The 26,480-nt window shown below is 46.6% G+C and overlaps 1 protein-coding gene across 1 annotated transcript in view; it reads left to right on the top strand.

Annotated features, from left to right (window-relative positions):
* Positions 1-516: 516 nt before the first annotated feature.
* Positions 517-26,480, top strand: part of MYO5C (myosin VC) — a gene marked incomplete at both ends in the record, with an annotated part of 118,278 nt that continues 92,314 nt past the window's right edge. The window contains 7 exons of the mRNA XM_082837233.1: positions 517-733; positions 14,045-14,190; positions 18,401-18,566; positions 19,145-19,289; positions 22,565-22,721; positions 24,900-25,043; positions 25,795-25,876. Coding sequence (XP_082693359.1) covers positions 517-733; positions 14,045-14,190; positions 18,401-18,566; positions 19,145-19,289; positions 22,565-22,721; positions 24,900-25,043; positions 25,795-25,876 — 1,057 coding nt within the window. The remainder of the gene's footprint in view (positions 734-14,044; positions 14,191-18,400; positions 18,567-19,144; positions 19,290-22,564; positions 22,722-24,899; positions 25,044-25,794; positions 25,877-26,480) is intronic.

Here is a 26,480-nt window from a genome sequence, read left to right as displayed (position 1 = left end):
TTGGCTGAACTCTTTAACAAGTTCTAGTGGCTGATTCTCTTGGATTTTCTATGCAAATGGTTATATCCTCTGCTCTTTCCAATAAGCACGTTGAGACCCTTATAAGGGAGCTAAAACTTGGGTCGGGAACTCCTCGGAACACACCTGCTTCCTCCCTCGAGAGCCAGCAAATACCGTGACCCGCGGGCTCTTGGCTGAGCGCTCGGCCCCCGCCAGGTGGACCCACTTCGCCGCGGGCACCCGCCCGGAGGAGGGGCGCCGCGCCCGCAGCCCCCGCCCCGCCAATCACAGCGAGGCCTCGCCACGGGCCGGGAATGACCAATCCGCGACTTCTCTCCTCCCGGGCCGCCAACGCTCTGCAAAGTTAGTCGGCTTCTGGGAAACTTCTTCCGCAAGATGACCCAGCGCTGATTTGCGGGACCCGCAGCGACGGTTACCTGCCCCGGGGCCACAGAGCCGCCGGCCCAGCCCCCAAGCTTTGCACCTCCGCAGCCCTCGAGCTGTCCTCTCGCGCCCATGGCGGTGGCCGAGCTGTACACGCAGGTAGGCAGGGTGGCCCGACCTAAGGGAAGGAGCGCGGGAGGGAAGCGGCCGGGCGCTAGTGTTGACTGTACCTGGCGCCCGGGCCACACCTGTGCACCTGGCGCGCTCGCCGCGGGGACGGGCCGCGGAGACAATGGGGTTCCGGGGAGCGTCGTAACCCCCGCCCCGCCGAGAGCTCGGGTCCCTATCGGTGGGGATGGCGCCCCCAGAAGCCTGAGTCCCCTCGGGATGGGAAGACCGAGTGCTAGGGGCTGCTTCTCTGGCCGGACCCGAGCTTCCCGGTGTCCAGGAGTTGCGGGTCCGTCCCTTCTCTCGCGCCACAGAGGGAGTCAGACTTGCCCACGGAAACTCAGAAACCTCAGACACGGGCGAAGAATAGTCTGTAATCTTACCCCTTGAACAACTCGGCACAGAAGCTCGGACCGCAGTATTCAGGATGCTTTCTAGAATTCCCGGGTCTTCAAAATACCTGCACGTGCACTTAAGTTCATCTGGTGCCTGAAGCTGCGGGTGCTTGGGAGTGCGGCCCAGGCCTTACCCGTAGTAGAAGTTGAGGGCTCCAGGGAATCCAGGGATCCTGCCACTGTAGTCACAGCTCTCTACTCACATTTATAAGGTGCTTTACAGCTTATAAAAATAACTTTCACGTACACCCCGAGTCCGGGAATCACTCTAGAGCATTCCTCTGAAACCTCCTCTTCCCGCAAACGAGGGCTCCCCCCCTTCGCTGGGAAGGCCAGGATTCCCACGTGGTGCCCAGAACCTTCTGAGATGAGCTTGGTTAATTATTTGGATAAAAAGTGTGAAAGTGGGGCTTCCCTGGTGGCGCAGTGGTTGAGAGTCCGCCTGCCGATGCAGGGGACACGGGTTCGTGCCCCGGTCCGGGAAGATCCCACATGCCGCGGAGCGGCTGGGCCCGTGAGCCATGGCCTCTGAGCCTGCGCGTCCGGAGCCTGTGCTTCGCAACGGGAGAGGCCGCAACAGTCAGAGGTCCGTGTACCGCAAAAAAAAAAAAAAAAAAAAAGTGTGAAAGTGTTGGAAAAAATCCACTCGAATAGCCATAAAGCCAGATACTCCTGTACCCCAGTGGGGGAAATATATGGTACCCAGTATTCAGATAGATGAGACTAGAATTCATCCACTTCCCCTGACAAGTGCACTAGCTTTATAATAAAGAGACACTTTTGCTGTAGATATAAACCATGGCTGTAAATAATTTGTTTCAATGGTTTAAGCATTTTTTTCTACTTTGTTTAATTAGTTAACAGTACACATACAAACTAACCAAACAGTATTTCCCCCTCTATTAACTAGAGTTCTAAATGGCAGTGGTAGAATAGTTTTACCAGTGAGAATGTGAGACATCAAATATCCAGCAGTGCTTCTTAGATCTTCAGCTTACTGGAGCTAAAAAAAAATTCTTGAAAAAAACTATTCTTGGAAGATACTTTGGAGGTTGGAGGAAAATGCTGATTAATCCATTCTAAGTAACAATTTTTCCTGAAGCAAAAAGATACAGGTGTGAATACCCCTATCATAAAGTGACTCATGCCACAAATATTTATTAAATACCAACTAGGTACCAGGCACAATGTAGGAAAACTAATATGGAAGAGTTTTCTAGAGGTGAGCTTGGATGGACAAAGACTGAGAATCGCAGAGCCAGAAGAAGCCTTGATGGTCATCTCTACCCACTTTGTGTCCAAGTAAGCACCTGTGTCCAGGCACCTCCCTTCCCAGTGGTCGATCAGCCTCCACTTTGTCAGTTCCAGAGGTGGGAAGCTCCCCCATTTGTGTAGCTACCTGTTTAGGTTTTAGGGAACTTCTTTGTTAAAGAGTTCTTCCTTAAACTGACACAAAAATCTTAAGCTCTCTCCCTTGCTTCCCTACCACTCCCTCCCACACTCCCGAGTCTGCAGATCTAGCCATTAGTCTAAGTCAAAGTTTGTGATGGGGGAACCTTGGCCACAGTGAACCCACAGGAGTGCTCTGTTTCCCTGCACAGTCTTAGCCACATAATGTTTTAAAACAACCTGAAACCCATTGCTGCACTCAGAGGCAAGTAGTCACCCTGTAGCAGGGTGATGGGTGGGCTGTCCATTCAGGGATCCCTGTGTGGCAGCCAGTTCCTGTGTGACATCCAGACCCACCCTATGATCTGCCCGCTGCCCCACTCACCCACTTTACACTGCTGTTACCTGCCTGGCCCCTGACTAATTTCCCTTCCTGCATTGAAGACAGGCATATTATCTCCCATAAAACATTTGTTTAGCACTTTTTGTATATAAAACAATATGCTTGGGGAAGGTTAGAAAAAGAAAATGTAAATGATTAGTCTTGCCTCAGGGAGTTTTCTGATGAGTGAGAAATGAGAAATGTCAAGTAATTCAATCTGCTGAGGCCTGGAAGGCATGGAGGGGCCTGCTGGGGGATGGGGCTTAACGGGAGAGTCGTGGCAGCCAAAGAGTTAGGTCAGGGCTTTATATTCCGTTGAAGATTTTGAATGGGGATGACAGGATCCAGGGTGGTTTAAGTCAGATATGCCAGCGGTGACCATGAGACTCTGTGCCCATGGGAGAGAGGCTGGAGCCAGGTAGCTGAATTCTCAGGTCATCCTAAGTGCATGGGGAAAAAAATTAGGGCTGCAGTGTTAGACATGGAGGATGGAAGGAGCTCGCAGAGAGCATGGAGAAGTAGGTGAGAATGGGAGACGGCACTGGGGCGTGTGAGGAGGAGGGATGACCCAAGGCTGACATGAGGTTAGAGTCTGAAAGATCCAAGCAGGCTGGTGCTGTTGACACAGGGACTTCAGGAGGAGGAGACGTTAGGGAAGTCATGAGGCAAGGTTTGTACCTGCGGGGGTTGATGTGGGGAAGGGGCTTCCAAGGGAGAGTGCCCTGAGTGGTTGGAGGTTGGTATAGAAGATGGGCCAGGAGTTTTCCCCATAGGTGGTGATTGAAGCCCAGGCATGAGGGCTCATCAAGGGAGAGAAGAGGGCTAAGACAGGACACTGGGGATGCATCTGTTCAGGGAGGAAAGGAGGCAGAGGGGCCGCAGATGGAGCCGTCACAGGGAGGGGGACACGGGAGGCCTGGCACGGGAACCACAGGAAGAGAGGTTCTGAGAAAGGGGACACTCCGGAGGAAGTGTGTTGAGAGTAGTTGCTGCCAGTTGAAGTGTGAAACGACCCACCCCTTTTCAAAAGCTCTTTGGCAGCATGCCTTAGAAACGTTCAGAGCATTTGCTGCTGTTCAGCAGTGCCACTGTTTGAAATCTCTCTGAGAAAAACCGGTCCGGCCATCCTCTAATTGAACTTCTCTGGAGGCCCCTGCCACTTTCAGACTCACTGACCAGCCGCAAGGCCCCGCCTCTCTATCTTCCCCCGCTGCCTGCCAGCTCCTACCTTGGCTCACCCTCTGCCCAACTTCTTGCCATCCTGCAGTGCATTCCCGCAGTGTCACCACTCTATGTCTGTTCTGCTCACCGGTGCCTGCACCTTTCAGATTCAATGTGAGCAGTGCCTCTTCTTCTTTCCTATTTTTTTAATCAAAGTATAGTTGATTTACAATATTGTGTTAGTTTCAGGTATACAGCAAAGTTACTCATATTATTTTCCATGATAGGTTAATACAAGATATTGAATACAGTTCCCTGTGTTATACAGTAAATCCTTTTTGCTTGTCTATCTTATGTATAGTAGTTTGTATCTGTTAATCCCATACTCTTAGTTTATCTCTCCCTCCCCCGCTCCTTTTCCGCTTTGTAACCATAAGTTTGTTTACTATGTGAGTCTATTTCTGTTTTGTATATAGATTCATTTGTATTATTTTTTATATTCTACATATAAATGATATATAATATTTGTCTTTCTCTGACTTACTATGATAATCTCTAGGTCCATCCATGTTGCTGCAAATGGCAATATTTCATTCTTTTTTACTGCTGAGTAATACCTATATCTATATATACACAGTCCATTTTGTGTGAGATATATATATATATATCTCACATCTTCTTAAACCAGTCGTTTGTTGATGGGCACTTTCCATGTCTTGGCTATTGTAACTAGTGCTGCTATGAACATTGGGGTACCTGTATCTTTTCAAATTAGAGTTTTCATCTTTTCTGGATATATGCCCAGGAGTGGGATTGCTGGATCATACGGTAGCTCTAAGGAACCTCCATACTGTTTTCCATAGTGGCTGCGTCAATTTACATTCCCACCAACAGTGTAGGAGGGTTTTTTCCTCCACACCCTCTCCAGCACTTATTAGCTGTAGACTATTTTCTTTTAATAAATAAATGTGTTTATTTATTTATTTTTGGCTGCGTTGGGTCTTTGTTGCCGCACGCAGTCTTTCTCTAGTTGCGGCGAGAGGGGGCTGCTCTTCCTTGTTGTGCGTGGGCTTCTCACTGCGGTGGCTTCTCTTGTTGTGGAGCACGGGCTCTAGGCATGTGGGCTTCAGCAGTTGTGGAGTACGGCCTTAGTTGCTCCGCGGCATGTGGGATCTTCCCGGACCAGGGCTTGAACCCGTGTCCCCTGCATTGGCAGGTGGATTCTTAACCACTGTGCCACCAGGGAAGTCCCAGTTGTAGACTTTTAGATGACGGCCATTCTGGTCAGTATGAGGTGATACCTCGTTATGGTTTTGATTTGCATTTCTCTAATAATTAATTAATAATTATTAATTAATTGCTAGTCATTAGCAATGTCGAGCATCTTTTCGTGTGCCCATTGGCCATCGGTTTGTCTTCTTTGGAGAAATGTCTGTTGAGGTCTTCTGCCCATTTTTTGATTGGGTTTGTTTTATATTGAGTTGTATGAGCTGTTTGTGTATTTTAGATATTAACCCCTTGTCAGTCACATTGTTGAGCAGTGCCTCTTCTGAGAAATCTTTGCAGCCAGCCCCTCCATCCAGGCACTTTTCGTGATGACTTGTAACAGCTCCTTAACTCTGTCTCCCCTATTGACCAAGGGTTTCTAGAGAACAGGGAGCAGTAGAGACTCAGTAAATGTTTGATGTGTGCATGCATGAGTGAATGAGTTTTTTTGCTTTCAGAAAGAGCTATGGTCATGACGATGATGATGTTGATGATAGTTACTTTTATCTTATAGTCATTGAGTACTTCTTATGTGCCAGATGCCATCCTCAGAACTCTGTGAACTTTATCCGCAGAACGTCTTTCATTTAATCTGAATAAACAATGCCATGTGTTAGTTATTGCTATTCCATTTTTACAAATTGCTCAGGTTAAGTAAGTTGCCTAAGGTTACATAGAAGTGATGAGCTAGGATTAAAAACCTATCTTCTTGATACCTTGTACTCTCACCACCTTATTCAACGACCTTATCATCTTCCTTCTCTTCAAGGGATCTGACCTTTCCCCCAACACACAGAGGATTTTTGGAAAGTCCATTCATTTCATAGCTGCCTCCTCCGACATCTGGTTATTTATCAGATTATTCCTTCTAATAACTAAAATGGAACCAACCCCAATGTCCAGGAAGAGGGCTAGAGTTACGTGAATTATAGATAGAAGAATAGAATAGTATGAACCCATAAAAAATGCTACTGTGAAGAGTTCATAACAACATGGGAAAATGTTTATGTTACATGGAAAATGATGGCACAAAAATGCATCTGCTCTGTGATCATAAACATATAAAATATGCAAAGTAAGAAGACCATGTGTATCAATAACAATTCAGCAGTCAGCTCTATAGCTGCAGAGAAGTCAAGGAGGATGAAGGCTGAGGAAGTGTCATGGGATTTGGCCACCAGGATGTCCTTGGCATTGCTTCTCTTTTAGTAGAACTGTGCGGGAGAGAGGGGACAGCTGGGCATGGTCACAGGCTGAAGGGATGGAACTGGTGGAGGACGGGAATCTGAAGATGTAAGAAAGGCACCAGGCATGGAATAGCTTCAGAAGGTAATGGTGGACCTGAGGCTGGGTGGCAGGAGTTGAAAGACATGGAGAAGGAGCTGTGGGCAGGACTGAGAGCTTGAGGAGAGTGATGATACCACCAACTTTTCCTCTTACAGCATCATTCCAGACCCTTCACCATCAAGGCCACCACCCTCTGGGTGAATTTCAGTTCCTTGATGCCCAACTTTGTGGCACTATTCTCTAGATCTGGTCTGCTCAGCCAGAGTACCGTGGAACTTGTGGGGCTGCAGCCTCCTGTGAGCTGCCCTCAGTGCAGGCGAGCATTAAGTCAGTGTTCTGTTTGTTTTAAGCAGAGCTGCTACATGCTGCCCCTGGAATGCACATGCACGGTGGCTGGGGCTAAGTCTTGGTTCTGCTAACTGGATGACATTGAGCAAGTTACTTAATTTCTCTTGAGTTTCCACACCCGTAGAATGGATTTAAGTCTTACCAGTCATTGTAAGGATTAAATTAACTGTGTAAAATCCTTAGCACAATATCTGACACATAAGGCTTAATAAAAGTTAGTTGTTTTTTATATTGATGCTATTGTAATACAGTTAATTTTTGGTACCTAACTATTGGACTTCACATTTATTCCTTTTAAATTTTCCATCTTGTTGTTTAGTGTTTAATGTTCTGCAGCTTGTCAAAACCTTTTTGAAGCTTTTTAAAAACCTTTTTGTATCTTGATCATCTTTAGCTGATCATTTTATCTGCATATTTGATACACATGTGTTCTGGTTTTTTATCTAAGATACTGGTGAAAGTGATGAATGGAGGGTGAGGCGGCAGAGCTGTATAGCATGCCTCTAAAGACCTTTCTAATTAACCAGAACTCAGGTTTTAGCCACAGATTCACAAATCATATTATCCTTCACCCATCTCTTTCTCTTCCTTGTGCTTGAGGAGCTCACAAGACATCTTCACAGAAATTCTGTGGAAACTCCGATATGCAAGGTCAAGAGAAATGCAGTCCAGGGCCTCTGTCTAAAATAAGGTCAAAGCTCAGTTTAATAACTTTCCATTTAGCTATTCTAAGCAGCTTTTAGATTTCTATATGACATTAACCACCCTGGAAAATTAGGTTTTTCTATTGTATTATATATGGATAGTTCAAAAGAGTAAAAGAGGGACATAAAGACTAAAATACCAAGTTTATTGGTGCAGACTACTTGGAATTTGAGTTTTTGTTCAGTAGATGTTTTTATGGAGTGCTAGCCGTGGGGAAATCGTTGTATTGAGTTCCAGGGCACAAAGACAAAGCTCTTGACGCTCACATGCCAGTGGGGGAGATGGGAAGCTACCTGAAAGCTGGGGAGGGAGCAGATAGCGCTGAAGAGGAAGCATCCAGTCCTGCCTCGGGGCGGGGAGGGTGGTGGGGAAGCAGGTGGGAATCCTGAGCTGACTCTTGACTGCTCAGAGCAGTTTGCTCACAGATGGGGAGAGGAGGGATGGCACTGGGGGTGGAAGGAACAGAAGTGCAGAGCAGAGAGCCAGGAAGAGCTTGGCATGTTCTAGAAACTGCTGGTGGTTTGGGTGGCAGCAGGCAGAGGATGGATTGAAAAGAAGGTGAGGCCTGAGTAGGAAAACTGGCCAGGACTGTGGTTCCCAGGCCTGGATGTTCATCAGAATCCATCAGGGGGAACTTTCATCTTGCTGGCCCCCACCCAGCAATCAGGAAACTCTGATTCAGGTGTGGGTAAAGGAATCTGTCTCTCTACAGAAACCGGTACTCAGCCTGGCTGAGGAAGCACTCCGCAGGTTGCGGTCCCCATCAAGAGAAGATTGGTGGGTGCAGCATAGGGGGAGCTGATTGATGGCCATGGCATTGCGGGTGGATGGGGCAGACAGGTGAGACCTGTTTACGTATAGGCGTCCTAGCACCTGATAACCATTTGATTGTTGGGGGCTAAGGGAAGGAGGGAGAGGGTGTCCAGCGCTGTCCCAGGTTTCTGATGTGACGGGTAGGGGAACTGAGGAGCAAGATTGTGTGTGGGGCAGGCATAATGATCACTCAAGCTTGGGATTTGTGACTGTCAGAGGACATTTAGGGGCTGACGTCTGGGAGACAGTTGGAAATGTGGTCTAGACCCACTGAGAGATCTGGGCTGGAGGCCTCAGTGGTGCACAGGTGCCAGGGCAGTCGTGGAAGCTGCGGGAATGGGTGAAACTCTCCAGAAGCAGCCCGTCATGAGGAGAGGCCGGGAGGGATCTAGGGAGACACGGGAGGAGGCTGGGGAGCTGGGAAGGCCTGGAGGAACGAGTGAAGAGAAGAGAGGGAGCGTGGTGTCGCTGCCCTGGCCTGGCTGACGGAGAACGTGGAGACCCCCTTCCAGTCCAGAGAGTGGCTAGGAGAAAACCCCTGTCATCCCATACGCCATGTAAAGTCTCCAAGGCATTTCTGTGGCTGTTGCCAGTAGACCCCTCAAATAGGCGGGAGACATGAGAAGATGCCACTCTGGTTGTATCTGAGCATGTGGGGTGGGTGGGTTTGGCCTGTTTCTGAGGACGTGGCCCTTCCTCTTGAAGCCTTTGCCTCATTCCGGAGCCTTCCCGGACGTGGATGCACCCTGATCTTCCTCCACAGGGGAAGATTCCCAGGACAGGCGTGGGCGGCAGGCCTCGCTGCTCTCCTGGCCCTGCTGCAGGCAGCCCCCGGAGGGCTTGACAAGTGACCTGAGTCAGGAGGCTCCTGCCCCACATGAAGGAGCCACCCTGGGGAGGTCCTATGACCTCATGTCGTTTGTCCAGACACTGCAGTTAGCTCTCTCTCTGGTTTGAAGCATTGCCTTGTGGGTTGAGGAATGTGAGGCGGAAGGGAGGGACCGAATGGGTGTAACTGAGGTGGAACCAGGTAAACTTGGGCATGTTTACTTACCAGGCTGGGTCTCAGCTGCGGGGCCCTAAATGGCCGACAGCCTTGCCGGCAGAGGCATCAGGCCTGGCGGGGTGTGCCCAGCCTGGGGAATCTGGGGCTGAGGAAGCCATTTGTGTTCACGCCAGAAGAGAAGCAGACTTTTGGTTCCATACGTCCTAATGCATTTAAGGCTACTTTTAGCTGAAACAGACCAGCCTGTGCGCTCTCAAGTAGATGGCTGCAGTTGAGAGTTCAGGATTATTTTCGGAGCCAGACTCATTTAATTAACAAGTAGTTCAAAGAAGGAGTCCCAAGCTCTGGTTACGTGGAGTCCTGGCCTTTGAGATTCTCTGTGTGGTATTTGGTGAGTTATTGACCTCTCTGGGCTTGAGTTTGGGGATCAGGAAAACAAAGGGCTTGGGTTAGCTTACTGACTTGCATCACTTCTCAGAGCCTCAGGTTTCCATGGAAGGGCCTGAGAGACCTCAGCTGCAGAACATGGTGGGCTACCACCATTTCATTTGAAGCAAGCTTTGAAAAGAACTTTGACAGCTTGGAGTGGACAATCTCCTGGGACCCTTTCAGCTATAAAATTCTGTAGTGGCCAATTCTTGATAAATGAGATATTCCCAATTATCATAAAAATATTATCCTATAAGAAAGTATTAATGATTTCAGCTTTATGAGGTTCGCAATAAATACTTTCAGGAGCAGACCTGACATGGAAAATAGTCGTCCATGGCAACAAGTGTGTGTGGAGTTTGGGCGTGTGTGTCTGTGTGCTTGTGAGGCTTCTCTCCACCCATTTGCATGGGCGCATGTCTCTGAGTGTGTGTCATTGCCCGCCAGGTCATTCTTCCATTTTCTCTCTCTTTCCCTTTCCCTCCCTCTGTCTCTCACAAGTATCACTCATCCCGTGCCACATTTCAGCAAACTTCTGCTCTTAGCTAGCTGTCAAGAATTAAAGCAAACCCAAATAACTTAGGGAGTCATGATTGATATTCAACCAATGATATACATATATTTTTTGTTTGATAAGTGAGGCAGCTTATATTAACTAGTAGTTTAATAAATGTGCTTCTCAACCAACTTTGTCCTAGTCTAGTCCTGACACCCCAAACTTTGTTTTATACTTATTCTTTATTTCCTTCAACATCTTATTATGAAAATTTAAAGTATACAAAAAAATTGAAAAAATTCTACAGTGAGTATCTGTCCCACCACCTAGATTCTAGCATGAATATTTTACCATATTTGTTATACCACATGTCTATCCATCTTTTTATACTTCAGTCCTCAGTCCATCTTATTTTTTGAAGCATTTTAGGGTAATCGCATACATCATCACATGTCCTCCTAAATAGTAGTATGCGTATTGTTAAGAGTTCCATTGTTGTTTAGTTCTTTTTGTAAAATTTCCAGACAATGAGAGGTACAAATCTTAAGTGTGTGTTCTCTGAGGTTTGGAAAAGGGCTTAACACCTATGTAACCCAGACCCCTTCAAGGTATAGAATGTTGCCATCGCCCCACAAGATTCCCTCCCCAGACCCTCCTACCCCCAGAGGCAGCTACTGTTCTGATTCTTTTCCCCACGTTGTATTTGTTTTACCTGTTCTAGTACTTCATTTAAAGGACTCATACAGAATGTACTCGTTTGTGTACAGCTTCTTTAAATCAGCCTTTGGAGATTCATTCATGTTCTTGCTTGCATCAATAGTTGATTCTTCTTATTGGTAAGTAGTATTCCATTGTATGAGTATACCACAGTTTTATGTTTTTTTAATTTACTCTCATGTTAGTGGACATAGAGTCTGTTTCTAGTTTTTAGCCATTATGAAGAAAGTTACTATGAACGTTCATTTACAAGTCTTTTTGTGAACATATATTTTGATATTTGCCTTTAAAGATGGCATATTCTGATTATAAAAGTAAAATATGCAAATTATAGAAAGTACATAAAACTATAAAGAAGGAAAGTAAAATGTCATAATTATTGCCCAGAATTTTTTTGTAACTGAAAACTCCTGAAGGTGCGATCTCTCAACCCAAGGGAAGATTTCCTCACAGTGGAAAGGCCCCAGCAGTCCACAAGCGCTGGCTCATATCCAGGTCGTCATTTGGTCATGATGTTTGCCCTCTCAGCTGTTAAGAAGCAGATATTCACAAAGGGCAGTGTCTTGTTTGTGACTCTCCCCAGAGTCCAGGATGATGCCTGGTGCCAATTCAGTGCCCAGGAACTGTACTCAGAAGGATGGCAGGCACTTAGGCAAAATTCAGCATTCTTGGGCTTCCCTGGTGGCGCAGTGGTTAAGAATCCACCTGCCAATGCAGGGAACACGGGTTCAAGCTCTGGGCCGGGAAGATCCCACGTGCTGTGGAGCAACTATGCCCGTGCGCCACAACAAGAGAAGCCACCTCAATGAGAAGCCTGCACGCTGCAATGAAGAGTAGCCCCTGCTCGCTGCAACTAGAGAAAGCCTGCGCGAAGACCCAACGCAGCCTAAATAAATAAAATAAATAAATAAGTGCAGCATTCTCTCCTAAAGGCACAAACATTCCCTGCTACAAGAGTTTACACACTCGACAATTACCTTCAGAAGGTCCATTTGTCCCATTGAGGGACAATGCCAGAGGACCAATATTCCTTTGGCCTGTGAATGCAAGGAGGTGGAAAGGGGATGCCACTGTAGGCACCAGCCTGAACTGGGTGCTCATGTCAGCTCTGCTCTTGGAGGACTTGGAGTCCCCGAGGCCAGTTTTCTCTGGGAAATGAGGGTTAGACGCTGCATGGCTTCTTAGGCTTCATCTAGATCTGGGATCCCGAGCTATTAAGCCTTTGGATTCAGGAGCTTTCCTGGGTGCTACTTCATGTCTCCATGTGAGTGCTTCCCAATTCTTGTTCCTTTTGGCCTGGTTATGTCTCCGGACATCAGGGTATCCTGTAGGGGTGCCCCCATTGATAGAAACCACCGATATGTGAGCAGAGAGTTGCAAATATACACATAATGCACATGCAGCTCCAGGTTAAAGATTGGCTGAGTTAGTAGGAAGACCATGATGATTAAGAGGAGATGCCTTTCTTTCTTGGTAATCCAGCACTGTGCCAGACGCATACATAAGAGATGCCCAGGTGTTTTTTGTTTTAATTTTTGGGGTTTATTTATTTATATTTATTTATTTATTGGCTGCGTTGGGTCTTCGTCGCCATGCACGGGCTTTCTCTAGTTGCAGCGAGCAGGGGCTACTCTTCATTGCAGTGCAACAGAGACTCTCCCTGAGTCTGGTTGTGGCACATGGGCTTAGTTGCTCCTCGGCATGTGGGATCTTCCCAGACCAGAGCTCAAACCCACGTCCCCTGCACTGGCAGGTGGATTCTTAAACATTGCGTCACCAGGAAAGTCCCAGGAGGTGCCCAGGTGTTGGATGGATGGGATGAATGGATGGGTGAATGAATGAACGAAAGAGTGAATGAACAAACAAACCAATAGATGACCACAGGAGAATGTGAAATGTGGGGTCTGGGTGAAAGCAAGAGTGGTCAGTGCATGATGCTGCAGCATGCATGCAGGAGAGAGAAGAATGGCTCACGGGGCCCTGTGACAGCTGCAGTATAGAGAATGGCAGTCACTTTGTGTTTACCTCAAGCTACATTCAGGTGCCACTGGTGACTTCTGGAGAGTGAGCCTGCCCCCTTCCCAGTGTGTGAGTGTGAATATTAGATGTGTGTCTTGGTCGGCTTGAGCTGCCATGACAACATACCACAGACTGGGTGCTTAAACAACAGACGTTTCTGTTCTTACAGTTCTGGAGGCTGGGCAGTCCAAGATCAAGGTGTTGGCAGGGTTGGTCTGGTGAGGGCTTCTCCCCTTGGGTGCAGACAGCTGTTTTCTCACTGAACTCCCATGGCCTTTCTTCTGTGCATGCAGGTGGAGAGAGAGTGTGCATGCAAGCTCCCTAGTATCTCTTCTTACAAGGACACTAATCTTATCGGATCGGGGCCTTATGACCTCATTTAACCTTAATTGCCTCTTAAAGACCTTATCTCCAAATGTATTCACATTGGGGGTTAGGACTTCAACATAGGAATTTTGAGGGGATAATTCAGTACATAGCAATGTAGTTCTGCTTAAGGACTTGCACATCAGCACTGATCCAGGTGGGACATTGAGCTCGGGACTTCCACATTTCCCCCGGTGGGAATCCTTGGCTGCTGACCAGTGTGATAAGACCGTGATAACACTGCTGTAACACTACTTCCACAGCATTTTGCAAAGTGCTGTCAGCTACTCAGTCCAATGTAACCTCCCAGCAACCTTAAAGTATTGAGTAGGTATTGTTGTGTCCATTTTATAGATGAGAAAAATGAGCACAAGAAGTTAAGTGTCTGGTCCAGAGCCCCATAGTTCATCAGTGGTGAACCACATCCCTCTGCTCCAGCTCTTGTAGACAGTGCTCAGATCTTCCCATGAAGAGACTCACAGATTTCCTTTCCACTCCCAGGCTTTCCTTTTTCAATACGTATTTAAGAGGCTTTGGGAATTCTATTACCTGTGAAATGAAGCAGCTAGGCCTGGTGCATCGCAGATACACTAACGATTACCTCACAAGCAAAAATTAGGTAAAAGTATTCCTAATGAATTTACTGACGTTAGTGGACAGAAAGAAATCTCCCTGAGTCTAATCATCTAACGATTTGTGTTTTGCTTTTAAAGTGCTGAAATTAAGCCTTTCTTATTCTGTTGGTCAGTACAACAGGGTTTGGATTCCTGATCCTGAAGAAGTTTGGAAGTCTGCCGAAATAGCAAAGGACTATAGAGTTGGTGCCAAAGTCCTGCGTCTCCTGCTGGAGGATGGAACGGTGAGGGTCCTCGATCATAACTACCATGATGTATAAAGGAGAAACTGTAGGGTGTGTGTGGGAGGGGAGCACCTTCGGCAGAGGGCACGTGAGGGGGCACCTAACATGGCCAGCTGGTGCTGTGGATCCACCCGTGTGTTTGTACCCCTCCCCACCTCCCTGCCTCCACCCCCACTACCCTAATGAAGACATAAAGTGCCCTGCGTCAGCTGGGCCTCTCTCTGGAATGAGATGCAGTGGACAGGTCTGTGCTCTGTGCTGCCTTCCTGGGGATTCAGCAATGTTGGGAGAATGCTGAAAAATGATTACCATTTTGGTTTTATGGGTCTCAGCACAGAGACTGGGTGAAGATGAGAAACTTGGAGAGGAAGTAATTTGAGCCCAAGACATAAACTGGTAGAGAAAAACATCAAGATGGGAAGAGGAAGAGACATAGAAGAAGGGAGATAGAAAACAGGAAGGGAGGGCTTCCCTGGTGGCGCAGTGGTTGAGAGTCCACCTGCCAATGCAGGAGACGCGGGTTCGTGCCCTGGGCCGGGAAGATCCCACATGCCGCGGAGCGGCTGGGCCCGTGAGCCATGGCCGCTGAGCCTGCGCGTCCGGAGCCTGTGCTCCGCAACGGGAGAGACCGTAATGGTGAGAGGCCCGTGTACCGCAAAAAAAATAAAAAACAGGAAGGGAGAGGGAGGTGTGGGAGAATGGAGAGTCAGTCTAAGGATGGATAGAAAGAGGTAAGAATTGGGACCTCCAGGAGGGAGTGTAACAGGGCAGTTGGAGGAGTGACGGGAGATGGGACAAGGGGACAGGAAGCCCAGCTGGGTAGGACATTATGAGGAAGCTCTGTGGTGCCGGTGTGGCAAGGGAGAGGCAAAGGATGACCAGGAGGTTGGGCAGTTGTCCCCATGGTAGAGCATGCTCGTGAAGAGTTCCTCTCAAAGGCTGGTCATGGCTTTCGATTACCACTTTCTACAGATTTTATCTCCGCTTTAAGTTTCCATGATGAGTCGTCCTTTCCCCCCATAGCTGTAATGACATCCCACTGGATCCATAGCTAGGCTGACCTTAGGTTTTTAGAATCAACTATCTGGATGCAGAATTGGAGAAAGGATTCATGATCCATCTGGATGTCAGAGTTAGTCCTGGGAATTTCACATGAATATTAAAATGCTGGAATTTCCAAGGCATGGAAATGGTCTCTGCAGAGACAGGACATATTACTGCCAATCAGACTGTCCTGGATTTGGAGTCATCTCCTCAGATCCTGGGAAGGGAGATAAACATAGCAGTTAAGAGCACATCCTCTAGAATCAGACTATCTGAGTTCAAATCCTTCCCAGTCTGTGACAGACTATCTGGGTTCAGATCCCACTAAGTCTGTGACAATGAGCCCCTTGGCTTCCTCACATGTCAGATGGAGTTAGTAACAGCATATCACAGGGCGGCTGAAGATCAGATGAGATAATCCCTGGGGGCGTGTGTAAATGCAAGGGGGGAGGCAGGGGAGCTGCTATTTCCTTTTAGCCTTTCCCTTCCCATCAGAAACTCCTTGGGGGCATTTGTTGAGTATCTCCAGTGCAGTCAAGGTTCTGATTAGGGACCAGATGGCTTTGGGGAGAAAAATCTCAGGGCAGCAGCTGCAGTGGCAGTTTGCTGCTTTAGTAATATGAGCAGGGCTTCTGGAGACGACATTCCTGGCCCTGAATGAGCTGCTCAGAGGAGGAGGGGGAGAGGCAGGTAAGATGGCAGGTGGCCAGGCTGCCTTTTTTTTTTTTTTTTAACATCTTTATTGAGTATAATTGCTTTACAATGGTGTGTTAGTTTCTGTTGTATAACAAAGTGAATCAGCTATACATATACATATGTTCCCATATCTCTTCCCTCTTGCATCTCCCTCCCTCCCACCCTCCCTATCCCACCCCTCTAGGTGGTCACAAAGCACCGAGCTGATCTCCCTGTGCTATGTGGCTTCTTCTCACTATTTTACATTTGGTAGTGTATATATGTCCATGCCACTCTCTCACTTCGTCCCAGCTTACCCTTTCCCCTCCCCATGTCCTCAAGTCCATTCTCTCCATCTGCATCTTTATTCCTGTCCTGCCCCTAGGTTCTTAATAAACTTTTTTCTTTTTTAGATTCCATATATATGTGTTAACATATGGTATTTGTTTTTCTCTTTCTGACTTACTTCACTCTGTATGACAGACTCTGGGTCCATCCACCTCACTACAAATAACTCAATCTCGTTTCTTTTTATGGCTGAGTAATATTCCATTGTATATATGTGCCACATCTTCTTTATCCATTCATCTGTTGCTTTTTAACTTAACCCTTTATCTATACCATGAAGGACAAAGCCTGCTTTATGTAAGAAAATATCACCTCTGTTTCCAGCTGTCCATCTCATGTTCTTCACATTCATATTTTCTCCCCTCCCCCGAAGACTGTCTGTTCTATTTGTCTTTCTCTCTCTCCTTCTGTTTCTTTCACACATAAGACACACACACACACACACACACACACACACACACACACACACACACACACACACACACACACACACACACACACACACAATGGCTGAACTGGAAAAGGAGGTTGTTGCTTTAAAACATAATGGAGGGCTTCCCTGGTGGCGCAGTGGTTGAGAGTCCACCTGCCGATGCAGGGGACGCGGGTTCGTGCCCCGATCTGGGAAGATCCCACATGCCGCGGAGCGGCTGCGCCCGTGAGCCATGGCCGCTGAGCCTGTGTGTCTGGAGCCTGTGCTCCGCAGCGGGAGAGGCCACAACAGTGAGAGGCCCGCGTACCGCAAAAAAACCTCCGAAAAACTCAGGGTAAGTATAAATTATGTATGAGCAGCACTTTATCTTCTTCTCTAAAGTGTGTAGGTTAAAAATATCCTGCTTGGGGCAGGTTCATAAATATAATTGCATTGATAATGAGCAGGCAGCTGCTGTGAGGATCCATGCCCAGTTGTCCCGGATTGCCCTGAGCTGCTCTCCTTATGGAAAACAGTCCAACCAGCTAACAAACCAAACCCCTGTCAGTGTTGACCAGGCATCATGATGCAGGCTTCAGAGTCAGCCAGACCCATATGAACTGTGTGACCTTCAACAAGGAGCTTAACTTCTCTGAACCTGTCTCCTTAACTCTTAGTTAGGGATGTCATGCCCTCCATAGAAAGCAGTTTTGAGGATCAGATGAAAAACCAGTGCTGAGTCCTTGGCACAGGGCCTGCAGAGTGGGCTCTTGCTAAGGGACAGCTGGGTCACTTTGTGCAGCTGGTCCAGGACCAGGTATGGAAAGGAAGGCAGCTTGGGCAGTGGAAGGGAAACAAGCCTGCTGGGTGTCCTTGCTCAAGTCACTTCCCCAAGCTGTGAAGTGAAAGTGAAGGAAGGTAGAACAGGTGGTAATAAGGTCCCTTAATGCTCTGACATCTGCAAGGCCTGCAAGGCCCGCAAGGCATGCTGACCTTGCCTTCATTCTGCTCAGGCAGCTACTTTCGGAATATACATTGGTGAAATCTAGCAGATGACAGGCCATCCTGGGCCAGTTACTCAGCCCAGGGCTGAGAAGCATAGAAATAGGCAACCCTGCAGCCCTTGGGAACACAGGTGGCTGCAGACAGGAGTCACCTGTATAGGGGGCCCTTCACAGAGAGACCATCATCCCACGCAGGCTCCTTTAGACACTTCTCACCACCACGAAAGTCAACTTCCAACAGAGATTCGGCAACCTTAGAGCTCCAAGGGACCTTAGATCATTGAGTCATTTTAGCAACAGAATCCTGTTTCCAAATGAAAACTTTCATGGCACCAGCAGCTAAACCACATGCAAGTAGAGCCCCTGTGGTAGCATTGGAATGGGATGCCCAGGTCCCTGACCATGTAACTTCCCTGCCACGCCTCACTGAGGCCTCTGTAGCTCTGAGGACCCCTGATGTGGTCCAGCCAGGCTTTTCACAGATGAGAGAAGGGAGGGCCAGAGAAGGTGAGTGACACACCCTAGTGCACACAGCCAATAATACCTTGATCACCTGGCTCCCAAAAGTCAGCCATGAAGATTATTTTCTCGTTGCTATACATAAATTTGTTTTTTTAGAGTGTCAGGGGTCACTCCAAAGTGGGGTAGATAGGAAAGAGGACAGTGATTCAGCAGAAACACCAAAAAACTTTTACTTCCAGAACTTTAATTTCATCTTTGTCCACAGGAGCTGGATTATTCCGTTGATCCAGAATCTCTGCCTCCACTTCGGAATCCTGACATCCTCGTGGGTGAGAACGACCTCACGGCCCTCAGCTATCTCCACGAGCCCGCTGTGCTCCACAATCTCAGAATCCGCTTTGCAGAATCCAAACTCATTTACACCTACAGTGGTAAGGAGAGCAATTCTAGGAGCGCAGGAATGACCTGAAACTTAATGCTCGTTGTCTAGAGCATCCTGATTATGTTTTATATTATGTTGATATTAGAAATGTTGACTCTGTCAAAACGTGTAATCACACCTAAAAATTTGCCCAGGTTTCTATCTAAAAGGTACACACATCTGATCTCTGAGTTTGTTAGAAAACGAAGTATCTAGGTGGGGAGAGTCTTCAACAAAAACTAAGATTAGACTACCAAGAAAAATATATGTGGTTAAAGCTTGTGTGTGAGTTTCTTATTGGATGTGATAAGTTTATTATTTTGGGCAGTGATATTATCATTATGTTTACACTGAGAATTGTAAGAGCCTCTCAGTTTTAGGGCATTGCCATCTGTCATCTCATCTAACCTTCAGGGTAGCCTAGAAATGTAGGTGACCTCGGCAGGGAACTGAGATTCGGAGCATTAAGTGACCTGCCCAAAGTCACACAGGAGATTTAATAAGTGACAGAGCTGCGGTTTCTCAAAAGAACTTGGAGAAAGAGGTGACACTAAGAATCCCATCACTGCGTCTGACATCTTTCCTCAGGAATCATCCTGGTGGCCATGAATCCTTACAAGCAGCTGCCGATATATGGAGATGCCATCATCCACGCCTACAGCGGGCAGAACATGGGCGATATGGACCCGCACATATTTGCTGTGGCAGAAGAGGCATACAAACAGATGGCCAGGTAAGCCTCCCGCCAGGCAGGGCTTCCTCTTGCTCTCCCAGTGCTCCTGCATTTGCTGGGCCTTCGCAGTGGAAGGGAGACATCTGGCCGGGTCTCATTAAAAGTAACCATCAGTCAGACCGGTGGGGGTGCTTGGTAGAGCAGACTGACTGTACCAAGTAGCAAATGACTGTTTGCTATATAACTGTCTAAATCAAGCTTCCTGGTTTTGCCTCTTCTAGGTAGTCAAGTCAGTCCTACCGATCTGGGAATAGCCGATGCTTTTCTTGCAGTGTGTTTTGTTGGGAGAAAATTGATTTATTCTTCACTGTGAGATGCTTAAGCATTTTTACCCATCCTTGGCAGCAGACCCTAATGATAGATGAGCACAGGTTTTAGCTGTAGGAGGTTGGGGGTTTTATTCTGATTTTGCCACTTGTTTTTTGTAGGGCCTGTGAAGTTATTGTTTTGGTAGCAAACAAGGAGGCTTTTATGAAAAGCCTCCTGTGGACCAGGCACTGTGCACACACTCTCACACATCATCTTGAGTGCCCTCACAAGAGCATGTGATGAGGATGCCTGAGCAGTAGTCAGACAACTGAGATGTGAAGCCATCCACCCAAGGTCACCCAGCAAGAGAAAGGCAGAGCTGGGATTTGTGCTCAGATTTCTAGACTCCACGTGTAATTTCTTTTCCCTGTAACTATCCTATTTTGGCTTCAACATCCTGACCTGTAAAAGGATCTTTGTAGATCCTTACAGTTTGCAAAAGAACTTTCACAGACAGTGGTCTCCTTTGCGTCTTAGAACACCTCTGTGAAGTCTGTTGAACCGCCATCATGCCCTTATTTCACAGATAAAACCTGAGACACAGGGCCTGGGTCTGCTACATTTACTTCATAACCCTGGGCACAGCCCTGATCTCCCTCAGCTTCAGGATCTTCATCTGTGAGCTAGATGCTCAGAGAGCACCCATTCCAAGCCCTACTGCTTATAACCAGGAAAAAATAATGGTGGCTTATACAAGGTAGAAATGCATGATTCTCTCCTGCAGAGAAGTCTGATGGGCAGTCCAGGGCTAGCACACCACCTCTACCAAGTCATCAAGGATCAGTGCCTTCCAGCTTCCCAATCCTTGGAGCCGGATCCTTGGCTTCAGGGCCAAGCAAGTACTCAGCCTTCTTTCTCTCTTTTCTAGGCTGCAGAGTGTCCCAGGGGAAGGGTGTGCCCCTCCTGGTTAAGGAGCCCTCCCAGAAGCCCCCACAGAGCACTTCTGCTCACAGCTCATTGGTCAGGTCCTACTCACATGACCATGCCTAGCCACAGGGGAGACTGGGATATGTAGTCTTTCATATACGCAGCAACATGTCCACTAAGAATTGGGGCCTAGTCCCTAAGAAGCAGGGGAGGATAAATGTTGGGTAGAGAATTATGATTAAAAGCCAGTAACCTGGGACACCCGAACCCCACGTCCTCAGTCTCAGCAGGTGCCCTCCATGCCTCGATGCACCTGTCAGGCCACAACGGATTGTGTGACTCCCTCTCTTTTGTATACACATCAGAGGCTGGGAGCCGAGCCAGGCTCAAAGGACACCAGCTGGACCCGAACCTGCCGTCCCTACTCTGGTGCTGTGACGAATGATGTAAAAGTCTCCCCCCTTTCCTAAGCCCTGCGGGTAGTGTGGAGGCTCATGAGCAGAGGGCAGCCAAGCCCGATGGTACCAGAAAATGAAAGATCCTGGAGGTTCCAAAAAAATTTGCCAGTTACCTTGGCTTCTGCCACAGCAAGGTTCTTTCCAGTGCTAAAACACCCGTGGTTCTGGGATTTACCCTGGCCCCTGCAGGTCTCCAGGGCATCTGCAAGATTAGAGTCTGTGTGGTTCAGAGCCTGACAGGCCAGGACTGCTCCTGGGTGTCAGTAGCATGAGCTCGTTAGAGCTGCAGGACTGAGCCAGGTTCAAGCTTGAAGAGCCAGTTTCCTCTGGAGGTCTGTCTCACTGTAATAGCAGAACCGAACCTAAGGCAGGCTCTTGCTGGACTTGCTGATGCTAGACTAGGAGTCCGGAGAGCCCAGCTTTAGTAACACCAGTCCCACTCCGTGCAGCTGAGGGGCGCTGGGAGTGTCGTTCACCTCCTGAGCATCTTAGCTTCCTCACTGAGGCCAGGAGCTGTCTCTCTAAGGTCCGCTCCAGTGTTCGCAGGGAGGTTGTGTGTTCTGTGCCTCGCTGAGTCACTGTTCTACTCATCTGTAAAATGGATACACAGGATGTGGCATAGGATTTTTGTGAGGCTTAAATGAGAATCCTTGTAAAGTTTTCACCAAGCACCTGGCACATAAGTGGTGCTAGGACAGCAACTATAATAAGGTTCTGCCATCATGATCTAATGACACAAAAAGTTTAATGCATTTTTTAAGATCTCTAAGTTGTGTAACAGAGCATGTTGGCTTATGGAGCACACATGTTCCCAAGCACATTTCAAGTAATTGCTCTCCAAGAGATGTCTTTAAAATGTTTTTATATTTAAGTGGGGATATACAGAAAGGAGTTGACATAGGCTTGAGACTGCTATCTTTAGAAACCTGCTTGCAGGTTTGACCTGTGGCAAACCTCTGGGAACTTGGATTTCAGGAAGGTTCTCAGCATTTCCTAATTGCTAAGAGTGGCTCACTGCACCTAAACTGTTTGTGTGAACAATGTGGTCCTGCTGAATATCTGCTTTCCTTCTGGGCATCTGGAATTTTGGTGTGTGATAGCAGAGGATGCCTATGTGACCGGCCTCCAGTAAAAACCCTGGACACTGAGTCTCTGTTGAGCTTCCCTGGTAGACAGTGTTTCCCGTGTGTTGTCGTAATTCGTTGCTGGAGGAAGTAAGTGCATCCTGTGTGACTCCACTGGGAGAGGACTCTTGGAAGTTTACACCTGGCCTCCTCTGGACTTGGCCATGTATGCCTTTTCCCTTTGCTGATTTGCTTTGTATCCTTCTGGTGTAATAAATCTTAGCCATGAGTGCGAATGTGTGCTGAGTCCTGTGAGTCCTGCTAGTGGATCACTGATCTGGGATTGCTCTTGGGGACTCTCAGCACAGGGGACACAACACAAAACAAAGCTGTGTGTTCAGCAGAATCACAGAGAAAAAGACTAGAAGGAAATTCACTGGTATGTTAAAAAGAGTTACTTTCAAGTGATAAAACAAAGTCCCTTCTTCAGGCTTATCTGCATTTTTCTTGATGAGTATATATTGCCTAATAGGAAGAAATGAATATTTTTAAAAATCCTTTTATTTATTTGCTTTAGAAATAATAAAAATCAGTCAATAATTGTAAGCGGGGAGTCGGGTGCTGGAAAGACAGTATCTGCTCGCTATGCCATGAGGTACTTCGCCACCGTCAGCAAGTCCAGCACTAATGCTCGCGTGGAAGACAAGGTTCTGGCGTCGAACCCCATAACTGAGGTGTGTACCCGGTGGGGGTGGGGAGTGGGGACAGAGGCAGAGGCGTGTATGGAGAAGTGGGCTGGTTCGTGTATACAGGCATACCTCGCTTTGCAGATATTGCTTTTTTTCTTTTCTTTTAACTAGTTAAAGGTTTATGGCAATACTGCATCGAACAAGTCTATCAGTGCATTTTTCCAACAGCATTTGCTCACTTTTGTCTCTGTGTCACGTTTTGGTAACTCTCGCAGTATTTCAAACCCTCCACCAGCAAAAAGATTCTGACTTGCTGAAGGGTCAGATGGTGGTTAGCATTTTTTAGCAATAAAATATTTAAAATTAAGGTGTGTACATTGTTTTTTTTAGACATAATGCTGTTTCACTCTCAATAGACTATAGTATAGTGTAAACATAACTTTTGTTTGCACTGGGAAACCAGAAAATTCGTGTGACGTGCTTTATTGTGACATTTGCTCTATTGCGGTGGTCTGGAACTAAACTCACCATATCTTCAAGGTATGCCTGTATGTTGTCCTTGCTAACTTGAGTTCCCTTCCTTTAAAAACCAAAGAAGTGAGGGTAGGGAAGGAGCAAGGAAGTCTGTTCTCCGGTGGGATTTGAAGGAGATTGGGGCATAGATTGCTGCTTCCAAGCCCTCTCTCCTCTACCTGCTGGGCTAGAAATTCCACCATCAGGATTTCAGGAGTCCCCTGTTTACCTTTATATCCCAGGGGAAATTTCCTCAACCACAGAGACAACTGGTACACCAAGACCAGTGGTGTTCTCCAGCCAAACCAGCACCAACTTTCATGAGCTGATTGTTAAACATTCAGGAATTCTTTTGCAAGTTATTGTTAAACCTTTGGTAGTTTGAAATCAGTCATGGTGGAAGTATTTACACCTTACAAATTGGCAAATGTCACATATCCAGGCTGTTCCTCCTCCCCTCCCCGAGGGTGATTCATCAGCACACCACTGACTGGCTCAGATATGTGGGCAAGGCCAACCACGATGGCACCCAGGGGTAAGGAGACAACCCTCAAGGAAGAAGGGGCATCTGACAGCTCACGAGAGGGCCCAGAGGCCAACTCTGGCTGCCTTGCAAATTGGGAAGGGGATTGATTTGGATTTATTTGGAAGCATAGCAAATAATTAAGAACGTTAGATTCCTAGACCCTTTCTCCCTGTTTTCTTGAATCAAAATCCTCCATGAATATTTATTAGACCACCTATTTTGTTTAAGCCACTGTGCCGAAATAATACAGGAAGTAATGAAAATAAGGTCCAATCCCCAAGTTTTAAGACTCCTCTAACATAACATATTTTAAATTCGAATAGAAAGATAAATCATGATCCAAGATGGCAGTAAAAAGGTTGTCAGGAAGCACTACCCTGTTAAATGCCCAGTGGATGATATTGTGTGGTTATTTGTTTAGGGTTGGTCTCACCCGCTGTTGTAAGCTCCATGAAGGCAGGACCATGTCTACTTTGGTTTACTTTTGCCTGCCAGTACATACATGTTGTCCAAAAGCATGATGGCCTGGACAGGAATGCGACGTGTGTGCGTAGGGGTACTTCCAGATGGAAGGTGCCCAGGAAGGGAGAGCAGGGTGGGCAAGAGGAGAGACAGAATTCAGTAGCAGAAGTAAAAGGAAAAAATCATGCTCAGTGTGGGAGGGATGGAAGAAGGCAGTTTTTTGGTTGAGTAGAAAGTTCGAGTAGGGAAGTGGTAAGGGATAAGGACAGAAATAAAGGTTGGATGAAGGATGTAGACTTTGAGTTGAGCATCTCTAATATTTTAGGCATAGATGAGTTGAGGCACTGTATATTATCTCATTTAATTCTCCCAACTCTGTAAGATGCATACTTCCCCATATTACAGCTAGAGAAATTGAGACTTGGAAAGATGAAATAACTTTTCTAGCATCACACAGATAGTAAAAAAGGAACCTAGGGTCTTAAAACATCAGAACCCGTGTGTTTTCTGATCCTGCTCAGTGTCTTACCAGTAAGACTGAGGAGAGCCTTGAGGTGAGACTGAGGAGACCTAAGGATGTGTCTTATTCCCTGCAAGCCCCTGCCCCCCGGCCTCCCTCTATAATCAGACTTTTCCCCAGCATACAGGACTGGATTTTACTGTAACTGCTCCAATAATATTGATGCAAAGGTTTTTTTTAATGTTGTTACTATATTTTGTAGGCTGTTGGAAATGCCAAGACCACCCGCAATGACAACAGCAGTCGGTTTGGGAAATACACAGAAATCAGTTTTGATGAGAGAAATCAAATTATAGGAGCCAACATGAGAACTTACCTGCTGGAGAAATCCAGAGTTGTCTTTCAAGTAAGGATAAAAATATTAAATTTCCTTTTCCCCAACTTTTATAGTATAGTTCACATTCATATATTCATTAGAAAACCTACATTGTTCTGTGACTTGAAGAATACAGTTTTCCTATATTTCATTTGCAGTTTGGGTTATTTTTTTTTCTATTTCTTAAAAATGAAAATTGATGAGTAGGTGCAGTATTAGTGGAATTATATAGTTGAGGGAAAAGTTTATGACTTTCAGTTTTAGGCATGTAAGTCCTTAGCATTTAAAAATCAAGTTTATCTTTCTAGAACACAAAGACTACTTGAAATAGACAAAGCTGTTAGACTGGCTTTTGTATCAGGAAGGGAATGGGATCAGATCTAGAGAGGCAGGGTTTAAGAAAAAGGCTTCTGTCCATAAAATGGAGAAAACTCTCATCATTTTGGCCCAGAAGGAGAGTAACAGTAAACCTTGTATTGCAGGGAGCTTCTTTAAAATTTCACCTGGTACTAACTACATTATTTCCATTTCGTAGAACGTTTCGTTTAATAACATTTTCTCTGTGGTGGTTATTTGGAAGGTGATCTTGGGCCACCAGTTCTCCCTCTGTGAGCCAGTGGAGGCAAGAAGTTGGGTTACAGCAAAAACACACGTAGACGTCCGTGTCCATGAGAGCAGAACTGTCAATCCAGATTAGCCATCTAAGACCCTCTTGTTGAAAACCTCACATTTTCATTTGTAAAGGGCTTGTGTAATTTCAGGGCTTTTCTTTATTTTACAGTCAGAAAATGAGCGAAATTACCACATTTTCTATCAGCTTTGTGCATCTGCACAGCAGTCGGAATTTAAACATCTTAAATTGGGTACGTAATGCATGGCGTGTGGAAGAGTCTCTTTTTTACGTAGGAATTTAAATTCTAGGTTAATTTCATCTTCCTATAATATCGTCACTTTAAAAAAAAAAAAGTATTCTGTCCAAAAACATAAGATCCTTGGGTTCCAGGGGTGGACTTGATGCATTTAACTAAGGAGATAGATTAGTTAGGGGCAAAGGGAGTCCAGGAATAGGGGACCCCTTCAACTCCAGGGTTCTTTTCAAAGCTCCAGAGTGATTGTCGTCCATCCATCTAGAACTACCTGAAGAAGGCCTTCTGACCACTGGGACTTACTGATCTAAGTCCCCAAACTTTTCTTTTTATCTGAACTTCTTGGATGGTCATTTTTCTAACAGCTATGACATATTTCCGTGTCTTCTGAGACAGAGTACCTCTATCATAATTTGAATTTCCTTGATGACTCAAAATCATTATTAATCATAACCATAATTAATGAGCTATTTGTCGGTTCGTGCAAATGGCCCAACTCCGGTGGTATCTCGGCCTTCCTGTCTTGGTCGTTTGTGCCATGTTGGTAGACAGAATTGTCTAGTGTCTCGGAGTTGAATGCACACTCCCTAATCCTGGAGAA

The sequence above is a fragment of the Leucopleurus acutus genome, assembly GCF_964270905.1.
Source record: "Leucopleurus acutus genome assembly, chromosome: 1".
Classification (NCBI taxonomy): Eukaryota; Metazoa; Chordata; class Mammalia; order Artiodactyla; family Delphinidae; genus Leucopleurus; species Leucopleurus acutus.
This window is presented reverse-complemented; position numbering and strand designations above follow the sequence as displayed.